The sequence below is a fragment of a genome, unplaced genomic scaffold (genome assembly GCF_019419815.1).
Source record: "Pyrus x bretschneideri cultivar Hongxiangsu unplaced genomic scaffold, Pyrus_bretschneideri_v1 Contig68, whole genome shotgun sequence".
Classification (NCBI taxonomy): Eukaryota; Viridiplantae; Streptophyta; class Magnoliopsida; order Rosales; family Rosaceae; genus Pyrus; species Pyrus x bretschneideri.
Genome location: NW_025999807.1, coordinates 2,197,218 through 2,212,412, shown reverse-complemented (window position 1 = coordinate 2,212,412; position 15,195 = coordinate 2,197,218). Strand labels below are relative to the sequence as shown.

Genomic DNA, 15,195 nt, shown 5'->3' with positions numbered 1-15,195 from the left:
TTTTTTTAAAAAAACCTGAATTTTCTCAAAAAAAGAAAATTGAAATCCACATCTGCAAGAAGAAGAAGAAGAAGAAGAAGAAGAGGGAGGAAGAAAGGAAAAAAAAATTGTCCCTCCCCCCCTAGCGACCCAGAAGAAGAAGAAAAGGGAGGAAGAAAGCAAAAAAAAAAAATCCCAAAAGCGACCCAGAAGACGAAGAAGAGGAAGAAGAGGAAGGAGAAGAAGAGGAAGAGGAGAGGAAGAGGAACCCCGTTCTCTCCCCTACCCCCCTCCCCCAACCCGCGACCCTCCACTCGTCCCCCCTCCCCCACCCCGACCCAGCTCCTTTCCTCTTTCTTCTGTCTTGTTCTTGTTCTTGCAGATGTGGGTTTCAATTTTTTTTTTTGAGAAAATTCAGGTTTTTTTAAAAAAAATTAAAAAATTATTTTATTTGCCATGTGGTAGACATTTGGCAGTCACGTCAGCATTTAACGGATCAATGGATGGAAAATGTAATGGAGGTATTATTTTGAAATAAAATAGTACTTAAGGTATAAAAGTAAAATGTTTTAAAGATGTTGTAAGGAATTGAAATAGACCCCAAACCTGAGGTATGAAATTATAATTTACCCTTATTATAATCTTTGTATTTATTGTGTAATTGTATTATGTATTGCAAGTAGTTTTGAATAATAAAGTATAAGTATTTCGATTCTGTATTTCTGTTATTTTGTTGTTTCTAAATTGTTCTCCAACAGCTCTAACTTGGATATGCATATCTTCACTTTACCAGGAATTCTAGCATCCCAAAGTCTCTTCCACAATACTTCCTCGCCCCTACTCAAACTCAAGCGTCTTGATTCCACCCCCATTAACACTGTACCATGATGTGCTAAATGATAAGCACTCCGAGCAGAAAATTTTCCATTCCATTCAAAATACCATACGAGTCGATCTTTGGTATTACGGATGCTAAGAGGAATACTTTTAATAAATTCCATGTACAAATATTTTTAGAAATTATGATTAAAAACAATAGACAGAAAGAAAAGTAATAAACCTCTATTGCCATGTACAAATTCACAACATTGTTCCAATTTTATCGGATGTCCCCAACAAATTCATAATATGATTAGTAAGTAAATGCATTGGCTTAAATTAATGACTTCTAAAATGATAGCTTCAAAAGAAAGTAAATGCTAGTATCGGTTTTCTTTGTGTATATTAACGGTTGTTATTCACTATGTTGATAAATGTGGATCTATAGCGGGTATCGTACTGATCTATAGTTGAAAATCTTTGAAGTATGTGGAAAATAAATAACTGAAACAAAAAACTCTTTTGAGATAGCACTTAGGTAGTGAAAATGAATTGCATCACTGAAGAAAACATATAGTTTGTGTCCAAACCGTGTAAATTTGCATCAAGTTTCAAAAAGAATGAATGAATATCTCCTCTGAGCAGTCATATCAAAATTCTTACTAACTACTCCATATTTTCTCTTAAAAATCCACATGAAAGAAAGAAAGAAAATAAAAATAGGAAGCAATACATGATTTCATAAATAAAAGTAGAAACTGATTTTTGGACCTTTCCATCTGTATTATAATTATAATTATAATTTTTAATATTTATTAGAAAAAAGACACATTTTATGAAACTTTTCCTCAATCCCTCACTTTCACTATCTGTCTGCCTTTCTCTCTCTTCAAGATGGCCTTGAAACCCCACCCATAATTTATCTCTCTCTCTCTCTCTCTCTCTCTCTCTCCTGCCAGGAAAATTGAGCCGTTTCTCTTTAAAGTCCTCTGAGATCTACTGCCTGTGTAGGACTCTAGATTAGGAGATAGAGATTGGCAGAGAAACTGAAACAAAACAATATAACTGGAAGGGAAACCTCACAGAGGAAGCTTGAGGTAAGCTATAGCATTTCGAAAACCCTAAAAGCTGATGACCCAAAGGAACCAACTGTCTGTGGTTTTGACTTTGATTGATCAATTGATTGAACCCCTTTTGTATCTTCTTCCTCGGTTTTTGTGTAAATGGGCTTTTGGGTTTTGTCTGTGCCTGAGATCCATGGCAATGGATTCTGGTGTTCTTCTCATCGTACTGGGATTCTAGGGTTTTGGGATGTCTTTCAACCGTTGAGTTATTGTTATTTTGGAGCTTTTATGTGCATGTTGATTCTGTTTATGTTTGGTTTTGTTTTGTAACGTTGGGGAAGGATCTGACATGGGTTTGGAGATGGGTTTTTGCATTTCTGCTTCAGTATGTTGTTTGGAGTTTGTTTGCTATTGGATTCTTGTAGTGGTTGATTCGGACTGGTTTGGTATTGCTGGGCTTTTGAAACAAAATTGCTTCTGTGTTGTTGTGAGAATAAGCTATTTTTTCTACTTCACGATTTCAGTTTTTTTTTTCATCCAAAACTGTGAAAATAAGCTTTTTTTAAATGTTTACAAACACATTTTTAAGCTCAGCTTTTTTTGATACCCACTTTTTATAAAAACACCTCAAAATTAAACCAGTACTCAATTGTTCTGTTCTAGTATTTCGATTGACCAAATTTTTGAAAGATAAGAATGTTATGAAGGTGGAATTGTTTATGGTTAATGTGCTTACTCATGATGTTAAAATTTGAATTAGTCATAAAAATAGGTTGTGATGTTACATTGATTTGGATACTAGCCCTTTTCTTCGGTGCATCAAACTAATGTGATTTTGTGGATCAGGATTGACGCCAAGGGCAGAGTACAGAATGATTGGAGCGGTTGAAGTTCGTTCCATGGCTGGAGTTGTGACTGTTGTTAGTTGTGCTCTGTAATTCTAGTAGTTGGATCAAAGTTTCGCGAGGATTGGATGGACACTCTGCTTATTCTCAGTAGATGAATATAATATTGAACGGGCTAAAGTTTACAATGCAGTAACCATTTAGAAAAGTTAGGTTTGATCTGCGCAAGTGTATTGGAATAGCCTGCGCAACACACCATCGTCATTGGTTGCACTTTCTTTACCTAGTTATGTCCTCCAAAGACAGTAAATTGGGTTCATGTATTGTGGCATAATCAGTTGGTGCTAGTTCTTTTTTCACTTCTGCAGTTAAAGTGCTTCTATCTTTCTTTTCCTTTTCAAGCAGTGGTTACCTCAGCTTGCGAGTCTAGTTTTGCATAGTAGTTCAGGAAGGCCATTTGTAATTCATTGCACTGGAAATTTGGTTTCTCCTAGAGTCCATAGCTATGGAATCCACCAATCCTAATGCTAACATTATGCCGGGTGTTCTACAGCGGTTGCTTCCTGTTGTTGGACCTGTGCTTCTGATTTCAGTTGGATATATTGACCCTGGAAAGTGGGCAGCAACTGCTGAAGCAGGTGCCCGTTTTGGCTCTGACCTCGCAGCATTGATGCTTATTTTCAATTTTGCAGCTATTTTATGTCACTATTTGTCAGCTCGGATTGGTGTAGTCACCGGAAGAGATCTTGCACAGGTATCATTTTATCTGATTTAAGGGGTTTTTAATGCATTATTCTTCTTAGAAATGGTAGTGATGGAGACGCTACTACTTATGCATATACTCTGTTTGCGGTCATGCTTTCGAGCTGCGTCCTAACCAGGACAACTTTTCTGGTTGCATATTCTTATTTGATTGGCTGCAGTTGTTTTTTTTTGATCTCTTTGCCTCTCTCTCTTTCGTACAAACAATCATGTGCACATAGCCTCTATGTTAGCCGCCAAGTTTTAACATTTTCTTTTTGTTTCTTGAATTTTGTTAATGTCAAAAGATATGCAGTGAGGAGTATGACAAAGGCACATGCATATCCTTAGGAATTCAAACAGAGGTTTCTGCGATTCTGTCAGACCTAACCATGGTAATTTCTCTATACTCAGAAACTCACTCTACCCCAATTTGTCCAAACTGTGCTGTAGCTGTTGCATTTTGTTATGATCTGTATTATTGTTGAATGTAAATTTGTTATTCTCGTAACATATGATTGCCCTAATTTTACTAGATCCTCGGCATCGCACATGGGCTTAATCTTCTGTTTGGTTGGCACTTGTTTACTTGTGTCTTTTTGACTGCTGTTAATGCCATTTTATACCCTCTTCTTTCCTCCTTCCTGGTAAGTTCTGTTACTTGCAATTATTTCTCTGTAGTCTCGCATTTGCAATATTGTTTAAAATAATTATTGAGTATCCATATACCAGGAAACTTGCAAGGCGAAGGTCCTATGCATATATGTTGCAGGATTCATACTCCTTTCCTTTGTTCTTGGAGTAATTATCAGTCAACCAGAAATGCCCCGTTCCATGAATGGGATGCTAACAAAGCTGAGTGGGGAGAGTGCATTTGCACTGATGAGTCTTCTTGGTGCAAGCATAATGCCTCACAGTCTTTATTTTCATTCTTCTATAGTGCAGGTATCTGTGCTTCTCACGCTTCCCTGTTTTCAGTCTCTGCATTTACGTTGCACATCCATGCATATGTTGCTGAATATGAGCTTATGCATGCATCTGTATCTTTGTTAAATATACATATTTACACATTGATTCTCTTGTTGTATATCTGTCTATCTGTCTATCTGTCTGTCTGTGCATCTTTGGCTTATTTAGATATACATTTAATGCATGGATATGCAGTGCCCATCTTTTTCTTGTTTTGGAGATTAATTGCTTTTTAGGACATGTTGCTGAGTCATCTATTCCTTTCGTTTGAAATAACTTCTTCACGAACTAATGCAATTAAGAGGGTCAAATGGTTCCATTTTTTATTGTCATTGCAGTTTGTTAGAGACCGCCAAGTTACACTTGCCCATACTTCTTTCCTAAATAGAAAAGAAAAAGTTCCATTAACAAGCGATTGATATTCTCTTTCTGGACTAGGGAGGCCAAAAGTAATCAATTTTAACATGTGCATCAACTAATAAACTTGCATCACTAAGTTCTTTCTCCTCCTGTATCTTGACTGTTAACTACTTGAAAATTGTTCATATGATAGTTGATTTGCAGTGACGGTCTCTGAAACTCCAATTTTCTATTTTTTCAGCAATATCAGCAGCAGGCAACTGTTCCCAAGGGTGCTTTGTGTCATAACCATTTAGTTGGCATAGTATGCATCTTCAGTTGTGTTTATATGGTGAATTATGTCCTTATGACCTCAGCGGAAAATTTATTCTACAGTCCAGAGGCAAGTTCTGGCCTTGTTGTACTTGCGTTTCAGGATGCAATGTCGCTAATGGAACAGGTTGCACTTTCTTCCCCTGGGCCAATTTAATCTTGCACTATCATGCAGCATACTGAGCCAATTTAATATTTTTCTGAAATTATGCAGGTCTTTTGGGGTCCAATAGTACCGGCTTCCTTCTTACTGGTTCTCATTCTGTCAAATCAAATCACAACATTAAGCTGGAGTCTGGGTGGAGATGTAGTCCTGAATGAATTTTTGAAAGTGGACCTTCCTGGTTGGCTTCATTGCGCTACCATCAGAATTATTGCCATTGTTCCAGCCCTTTATTTTGTTTGGAGTTCAGGAGCTGAAGGAATGTATCAACTGCTTATATTCACACAAGTTTTGGCAGCTCTGCTACTACCATCTTCTGTGATCCCTATTTTTCGAATTGCTGCTTCAAGACCAATAATGGGTGCCCATAAAATTTCACAATTTGTTGAATTCTTATCCCTGATTACTCTTATTGGGATGCTTGGATTGAAAATTATATTTGTAATAGAAATGATTTTTGGGAATAGTGAATGGGGTGGTAGTTTGAGGTCGCATGGCGGGAGTAGTATGTTACTATTCCTCACTGCTTGTGCATCATTTGGTTTGATGATTTGGCTAGCAGCTACCCCGTTAAAATCTGCAAGTGTCCGATTAGAGGCTCAGGTGTGGAACTGGGAACTGATGGAGGGTACACCAGATTCATTGACAAATGAAGAAGATATTAACAGAGCTGAACCTCAATATCATAGAGAGGCAAGTGTCCAGAGCCATGAACCATCACCATCATTTGGGTTGGATGCTGATTCAGAAGTTGATAATTTTGATCTGGATCTGCCTGATACTATCATGGAGGCTGATCAGGAACTTCACCAAACAACTGTAGCAGAGAATAATAATTCTCATATTACCTTTCCTTGCTCCCCTAAAAGCTGCATGGAGGGATCCACATCTGCAGTGGAGTCATTTCCAGTCTCAACTGTTGTTAATGATGTTTCTGATGTCACATTGGAGGACACCAGTGCACTGAAGTTCAAGTCAACAGAGTCAATTGAGAAGACTGTTGAAGCTGAAGCAGACTTACCAACTGAAAAAGATGATGATGAGGGAGATACCTGGGAGCCTGAAGAATCATCAAAAGGGGTTTCTGGGAGCACTGCGCCATTGGCCTCTGAGGGCTCGGGATCATTTAGGAGTCTAAGTGGAAAAGGCGATGATGGAGGAAGTAGTGCAGGAAGCCTTTCAAGATTAGCAGGGTTGGGGCGTGCTGCAAGACGTCAACTAGCTGCTGTGCTTGATGAATTTTGGGGACAACTGTATGATTTCCATGGGAATGTAATTCAAGACGCAAAGGCTAAAAAGCTGGACCTTCTGTTGGGATCAGATTCAAAGTCTGTGTCGTCCTCGCTGAAAGTTGATACCAGTCCAAAGGGAACTTCTGGATTCTTTCCATCCGCAGGAGGCAGAGGATCTGATTCTCTAATCAACTCAAGCTTATATGAGTCTGCAAAGCAGCATAGGGTTCAAAGCAGTTTAGAGTCATATGCGGTCCAAAGGGGATCTTCCTCATTGTTGCCTAGCCACATGCAGTTGTTAGACACCTATGTGCAAAATTCAAGCCGCAGCATTATTGGCTCTGGTGAGAGGCGCTATTCAAGTGTACGCAGTATCCCAACTACTGAGAGTGGTGAAAGGCGCTATTCAAGTGTGCGCAGTATCCCAACTTCTGAGAGTGGTGAGAGGCGCTATTCAAGTGTGCGCAGTGTCCCAACTTCTGAGAGTGGTGAGAGGCGCTATTCAAGTGTGCGCAGTATCCCAACTTCTGAGAGTTGGGATTACCAGCCAGCCATAGTACATGATTATCAGATTGCATCATATCTCAATCAAATGGCAAATGACAAAAGTTCTGATAACTTGAATGGTCAAATGGAGCCATCAGTCCTACAGTCCGGTTCTTCGTTGGGTGCTGGAAACTACAGAGATTCACTTGCATTTACCATGGGGCAGAGGTTGCAAAATGGGTTAGGATCTGGTCAGGCCTCCAGTTTTCAGAACTTTACAGCATCTAGAAATAGTCCAATGCAATCTGAAAGACCGTATTATGATCCACGGTCTTCTGGAATTGCTGAGAATGTGGTAAGTCCAGCCAATGCAAAGAAATATCATAGTTTACCAGACATTCACCGGGAGCTTTACATGCCTGATAAAAATGCTAACTGGGAAAGTCCTCTTGGGTATGGATCATCTGCTGGGATGACCGGTTATGAATCATCCTTGGATTCAAATTCTGGGGTACGAACAGGAGCTCCTTTGGCATTTGATGAACTCTCTCCAAATGTCTACAATTCTCTGTCATCACAACAGAGTTCAACTTTTAACACTGGGTCGCTCTGGTCTAGACAGCCTTTTGAGCAGTTTGGTGTGGCTGATAATAATCGTACTATTGGTAGTGGAATTGGTAATAGAGTAGGTTCCGTAAACCAAGAAACAACTTCAGTTGCAGATTCAGAGGCCAAGCTGCTTCAGTCTTTCAGGCATTGCATTGTGAAGCTTTTGAAATTGGAAGGGTCTGACTGGTTGTTTACGCAAAATGATGGGGTTGATGAGGATCTAATTGATCGTGTGGCTGCAAGGGAGAAATTTCTTTATGAAGCTGAAACTAGAGAGATAAACCGACAGGTCAAATGGGCGAACCGCAGTACCATTCTTCAGATAGGAAGCCTGCTTCTGCAATGAAGAATAATGATTTGAGTCAGTTTATGTTTTCCTCGGTTCCTCATTGTGGGGAGGGGTGTATATGGAAGGCAGATTTGGTAGTAAGCTTTGGGGTTTGGTGCATCCACCGCATTCTTGATTTATCACTTATGGAAAGCCGGCCAGAGCTATGGGGGAAATATACCTACGTTCTCAACCGGCTTCAGGTAAACACTTACATTCCCTCTCTAATAAAATACATTTGTGTCTCAAATGCGGCTATAACAGAAATGAAATCAAACCACAACATGAATTGAAATCCTAGAATAAATTAAAATTCCGTAGCTAGTTAAGTAAAACCCTAAATAGACTGAATTGGTTCTGACACTCTCCTCAAGCCGGAGTGAAAAGCTTGCCTTGAACACAACTTAGAAAACAACCCTTTGTTGCAAGCTACGTGGAATACAGTTGTTACTTTTTGGTGAATTTTGCAGGAGTTTGTCTCCTTGCTTTGCACTTGTGCTCTTTATACAAGTAGATTGACTTCGAATGTATATTTGGTTCCAAAGCTTCTAATTCAGTAATGTTACTAACTCTGTATCGTGTTAATGCTAGGGGATTATTGATTCGGCATTTTCAAAGCCTCGTTCTCTGATGTCACCATGCTTCTGCCTTCAAGTTCCCGCTGCACACCAGCTGAAATCAAGTTTATCATTTTCAAATGGAATACCTCCTGCTGCTAAACCAGCCAGGGGAAAATCCACAACTGCAGCAACGCTTCTAGACATAATCAAGGATGTGGAGATTGCAATCTCTTGTCGAAAGGGCCGGACAGGGACAGCAGCCGGTGATGTAGCTTTCCCAAAGGGAAAAGAAAATCTGGCATCTGTCCTCAAACGCTACAAGCGTAGATTATCCAACAAAGCAGCTGGCACTCATGAGGGTCCTGGTTCGCGCAAGTCTCTGGCATCTGCTCCTTATGGGTAATAGCTTTCAGTTTCATACAGACACAGTATGTCTCAACTGGGTTATGGAGCTGTTTGATTTTGGAAAACGGCTCATCTTCTGGATCAAAACGCTCAGTTAAGACCGTTTCTCTCTCTCTGTATCAAAGTCGTCGCTGCAATTTGTATTTCCTTGTATTTTAACATATACATAGGTAAGAATTGCTGGATCTGTAATTGCAGCATCATCAAAGAAAATGGGTGGAAGGTTGAAAATTGGTTTTTGCAAATTTTTAGATGCTTTGCTTGCTCGCTTGCTTCTGTTACTTGTTCTAACAAGATTGAAATTTGCAAAACCCCGGAACCCCCAGGGTTTTCAATCATCTCTCTTCCATTGCAGGAAGTTATGGCTGGGATGTAATCCAAGATGTTTGACATGAATGCAAATACTAATGTGCCAGTTAACAATACTGACAAAAAAATACTTCTGATTTTGAGTATCTAGACCATTTTGGTCACCTGTCTCCATAATTTTGTGCACTGAGTTAAGTTGTGCACCAGGGACTGGTACTCTGGTTAATAGCATTTTACGATCTGCATGCGAGGTTCGTGTTTGTATTCCTCTCGCGTGGGGTTTGTGCAAGTCGGGGAAGAATAATCACTCATTTACACTTCTTTCTTTATTTTTAACCAATCATATTGAATAAGGGAAATGTTATTAGCATTTTAAAATCTCATTTTACGCTCCTTACAAGTATATATATATATATTTTCTAATTATAGAAAGTTTGGAGTGCCAAATGAGATTTTTGAAGTGTTAATAACAATTCACTTCAATAAAATCAAGTAAAATAACGCGCAAAATTAAATAGCTTGAAAGTGGTGATTATTTTTTACCACCAAAAACAAACTTGAAAGTCATTAATTTTAACACTTTTTTCAATAAAACGATAATACTACTTTAATTTACATTGCAAAAGAGAAATGATTTGAATTTGAAACAAAATGAGTTAAAAGAAAGACTTAGACTACCAGACCAATTAACCACCCGCTGACACTATCTTTTTAATGATTGCACTTTTGAGAGAATACAAGAAAAATAGTAAATTAGTCTCCATTCCTTTTCAAAGAAACGAAAGAGCAATCAATCAATATTATATAATAATATCGCATGCGGAGCAAGCAAGACTTTAGTTTTATTTAAGTCGGTGCTTTTTTTAAGATTACAGGATACATAATGGCATAACCCTAACAACGAGTGGAGTATATTTTCTTAGTTTGCTCCCTCTCACGTTAGCCCATATCCACGATCAGGTTTCTGAGACGTGGAGAGCTTACAGGCCCCCTCCTAAGCTCAACCGAGTGACTTGGTTGGACATGAATACGATACACACATCTTCTATCTTTCATTATTCATCATCATCATCATCATCATCATCAATTCTTTCTGTCTCAGTCTCTTGTGCTCTAGTTCCACACTTCCAGAGATTAAACCCCAAGAGGTAAGTCCTCTACATGTGCAATGATTTTAGAGCGTGCGCTTATTGAAATGAGTATGAGAATTGTTTCACTTCTTTAATTTTTTCATGTGTATACGAACTTCTAGGGAATCAGAAATGTGTGAGTTTCCATTGAAGTCTGCAATCAAATATTTACAAAGCAAGAATTTAATCAACTAATGGGTAAATTCATCTTATTCTGTCTTTTCTTGTTTCTTATATTCCTAAGTTCTCTGACTAGATAACCATTTTCTTAGTTTTTTTTATCAGCAACTCTGTCTATGAGATTTGAACCGAGGACCAAAATTTGCTTTGCTCTGATACAGCAAAGACTGAATGTCAATAGACAAAATATTCATCGACGTAACAGTTTTAACTAATCGTTCACAACTTAAAAACGAGTACTGAACATGTATTTGTAGTTGATGAATCCATGTTTCATTTAACTTTTGACTCTAAAGGCATGGTTTATGATATGCAGAGACTTGTTAGCTTCAAAACAAAATGGGATTTGTAGTTGTGGTTTCAGCGCCGGTTATATTGTTAATATTGGTTTGAGCCCTTGCTTTTTACCTCCTTGGAAGGGCATCTGGCCGAAGGGAATCACCTACTGCTCCACAATTTTTTGGGCCTCCGGTCCCTCCAACCCAAGAGAAGTCCGCCGAGGTCTAGAAGTAAAACACTCACTTCTGTTATGATGTAAGGAGTCATTTCACTTTTTGAACGAGTCACACTTTGATATTTGTATAAATTTTTGTTTTTCGGTATTTATAATGAGTGTACATATTTATATGTGTACATCTATATATGAGTGTACAATTTGATATGTGCTGCCTGTTTAGATTAGACCAGCTCTCATAGATGATGCTGATGGATTTCTTCGGAATCGTTTTGTGTATGCTGCTGTTTTGTAGTTTTCCTTTTGAATATAAAAATGAGTTACTCCTTACAGTTAAGCAGCTAAAGCGGTGTTATTGTAACAGTTTCAATGTAAATTGTATGCTTCATTGTATAAAATGTGTGCCCATTGTCACCAAGACATCTATGTATGATCATAGGACTTTAATTCCATATTGTACAAATGCTTCTTAATTCTTTGTGTTTCGCTTGTTACATGTTCTAGTAAGATGGAAAGTGAATAATCCAAAGGTATATCATATGGTGTTGCTTCATCACATGTAAGGTTTGTACATGCATATGCATTTCACTTTTTTTTTATTTTTATTTTTATGCATTATGACTAGTGAGTCAACCAGGTTAGTTTTGCTTGCTATTTCATATGTGAGCAGGTAAGCAATTTAAGACAGCTCACATGAGCTAATTAACTAACACCTTTTATCTGAGTGAGCTTTTCACCCTTGATTTGTTAAGATTGCATTTAATTTTGACAAGTGTCCTTTTGTACTCTTGGCTACAACAATCAAAGCTTTGCGTTAAAAGGTTCCTAGGTTTCCATTACTCCTTGGTTAGATAGATTGGATTTGTAGAGAGTGCGTTTATGCTTTTTCCATGCATTAAACCTGCTAACTCACCCTCATCATTTCAGAAAAAGGTTCGCATTTTTCGTGGTCAAATATTATTGTTGTTATTGTTGTACAAGGTGCTATTTTATTATGAGAAGATATAATTAATTCTTTTGTTTTAATTAGCTTTGGATTTATAATTAAAACATATTTAGTTTTACCTCTTCCCTTTGGAACAACTCTATTGTATTACCTGTTTGAATGTTATTTTGATCCAACCTTTTATCATAAGCTCAACTTATAATGTAGACTTTCTAATGTTTTTTTTTGCATGAAATTTCATGGCTCTATACTTTTGACACAAATGAACGCATTTTCTGGTAAATTATGTATCATGACTAGTAGTTGTTGAACAACTCATCTAATGGTCTCCAATAACTTGAATTTTGAATATGATACACCTATATTTCTCTTGTTATACACTACAAAGTTTCATATTTAATGGCCCCTGAGTTGCATGAATATTGAACAACATGAGCTAGTGCATAAGTCTATGCTACCGGTTTTCTGTTCGTTCAACTCACTTATAATTTTGACATCAATTTTTATATTCAAGTTCATGATACTTTTGCTGAAATTTTGTTTGAAATTTTGACTTAAAAATAGTGAGTGTTTGTCCAAGTGGGAGAAATAATATATGATGGACTTCACAATCATCAATTATGCACGTATCTAATGGTCATGTTTTAGTCATAAAGATAAAATGTACATTATTATTTTATATTTGTATTTTATTTGTTATAAGAAAGCTAACCTTGCAGGAAATATGCAAAGACCACACATTATTTGAAGAATATTTTATTTTGAATGACTATTATTATTTATCAATAATGAATGATAAATACAATACGATTAGATTTATATTCAAGTAGTTAAGAGTATATTTTGCTCAAAAGTGTTTTGCTTATTAATTTTTGTTTGTTGTTCAAGAAATTAAACTTGTGGTTTATATGTTATCAATGAATAGTATATTCTGCTCAAAAGTAGTTTTCATATTCAATCAACTATAAATAATTGTATAGTGAATTTGAGATTGACAAGATTATATATACTTTGACTACTCAAAAGTGTTAAAGCTATGTATGAATGCTCTTGTGTTTTAGCTATGCAAACCTAATATAACCAATTTCTCTCCAAAGATGATTATCGAATTATATGATTTTGTGGCAATATAAGACAACATTTAGTTAAAGTTGTTTTTATTCTTGTCAAATGTTAGATGAACTGACATAATGGTTTTGTATAGTTTTTTAGTCATAATAATCCCTTCTTTTATCTAGTAGTCATTAGAAAGTAGTTGATGTTAAGCTTACAACTTTTATGCCTGTAGAAACCATGACTAATGCTTTACCAGTGGGAGTATTTAAATGATGTATGTTTCATTTTGTAGGTGTTTATAAGATTATTTTACTCTTTTAATTAGTAAGAGCAATAGTTTGCCTATGTAGTTTTGTCTCTTTTAATTAGTGGAAGTAAGAAACTGCCTTTTGTGTTATTCGCTAATGGTTTAATAGTAAATTTTTGTTCATAAGTTTTAATAGGAGATCTTAATTATTTTAAACAGTATGTTGTATTTTACTTATACTCTTATTCTTATATGAGATTTTAATTTGACAAAAATTGTATTTTGTTACCAACGCCTTGATGTTTTTATGGGAGATCTCAATATGGTTTATTGAATCTGTGATCCTAACGTCTTGATGTTTTTATGATTTTAGAATATATTACATATTAACCTTAAGCAGATTGTGTTAGATGCCAAAATACCGAAATGAATATTGAGGCAATGATGGAAACCGAGGAGATACCTGTTAGAGTATGATAAGATTGTTACACTTGACATAAGATTGGAGGATGTGATGGTTAGTTAGTTAAGATTGTTGTGTATAAATAGCAGTGTATACTGCATTACTTAGTGATTAAGAAAGAAAGTTCATTTCTCTATCTTCTCTCTCTCTCTTCCTGATATCTCAATCTCTCTCTCTCTAGAAGTTGTTCTTCGTAGTTTTTCAATTGATATTGGTTAACATGGTATCAATGGCCTCTAACGCTTATGTAGATTCTTCAATCTGGCTTCTTTCTTCCGTTATCTCTGGATCCAACTTGGTCTTCGGCTATCTTTGATCTCTTTGTTTCTTGATTCTTCAAGATTTCTTTGTCTTCTTGTACAATCCCAATTTCTAGGGTTTTTCAACTTGATCACGAATGTGATTGATTCTTCTTCTCCTCTCTCTGCATTGTGTAGTTCAAGTGTTTGTGATAAGTTCTCAGTGAATTGCTTAGTTCTTTACTGCAACAATGGTGATTGCAGCACAACTTCAGATGTAACTGTTGCTAGAAAGCAATGGAATCATAGGATTTGTTGATGGATCTCATCCTTGTCCTACTAATGCTGCCTCTATTGAACTAGTATAAATTCTTCTGACTCCTCATCTGTTGTTGACTGTGATACTTTATTGATATGGAAAATGCATGATAGGGTTGTTATGCAACTTATTACTGTGACCTTGTCTTCGGTTGCTATGTCTTGTGCGATTGGTAGTACTAGCTCTAAAGATCTTTGGATTTGATTAAAAGAACAATTTTCCATTATGTCAAGGACAAGCATTTTCCAAATGAAGTCAAATTTGCAGAATATCCAAAAAGGATTTGATACTATCAGTCAATATCTCCATAAAATAAAAAAGGCTAGAGATTATTTGCCAGCTGCATGGGTGTACTTTGCTGATGAAGATACTGTGATTCTAGCATTGAATGGCCTACCTCCTGAATATAATACATTTTGATGTGTGGTTAGGGGTAGAGAGAGTGTTATTACTTTGAAAGAGTTTCGATCTCAGTTATTAGCTGAAGAGAGTATTGTGGATAACCTCACTGCTGCACTATCATGTATCACTGCTATGGTTGCAAATTCCGGACCTCATGTGTCATCTGCACCATCTTTTCAGTAGTCTAATGGAGCTCATGGACAATCTTCTTATGTTAATGTCAACTATCAACCTTTCAATAGGAACAAGGGCAATGGCAAGTTTCATCAAGGCCAACGAACATTTAATCCGAGACCATAATTTTATACACAAACTCATGTGTTGCCCACACTAACTCCAGGTGTTCTTGGTCAATTTTCCACTTCCTAGTATACCTCTCAATCTGCTCCTCTTGTTCATACTTGTCAATTGTGCAACAGTGAAGGTCACACTGCCCTATTCTTTGGATTTAAGCCTCCTGAGAAATCCAAGTGCCACATTTTTGGTAAAACAAATCACTCCATATGGTACTGCTTCTATAATGATAAAGGTCCAAACTTTATTGGTGCTGGTTCTTATCTCAATGTTCCTAAGATGTC

General features: G+C 36.9%; 1 protein-coding gene and 1 long non-coding RNA gene across 2 annotated transcripts; both read left to right on the top strand.

Annotated features, from left to right (window-relative positions):
- The first annotated feature begins 1,693 nt into the window (after positions 1–1,693).
- LOC103962536 (ethylene-insensitive protein 2) lies at positions 1,694–8,889 on the top strand. The gene is given in 9 exon segments (XM_009375249.3): positions 1,694–1,895; positions 2,709–3,461; positions 3,757–3,843; positions 3,985–4,095; positions 4,181–4,393; positions 5,019–5,216; positions 5,304–7,860; positions 7,863–8,110; positions 8,499–8,889. Coding segments are annotated over 8 exon segments (4,035 nt in total). The 5' UTR covers positions 1,694–1,895; positions 2,709–3,212; the 3' UTR covers positions 8,871–8,889.
- Positions 8,890–10,125: 1,236 nt separating this feature from the next.
- Positions 10,126–11,363, top strand: LOC103962535. Its single transcript, XR_007254186.1, has 3 exons — positions 10,126–10,329; positions 10,434–10,509; positions 10,808–11,363. It is a non-coding gene; the product is annotated as an uncharacterized LOC103962535 (long non-coding RNA).
- The last annotated feature ends 3,832 nt before the right edge of the window (positions 11,364–15,195 follow it).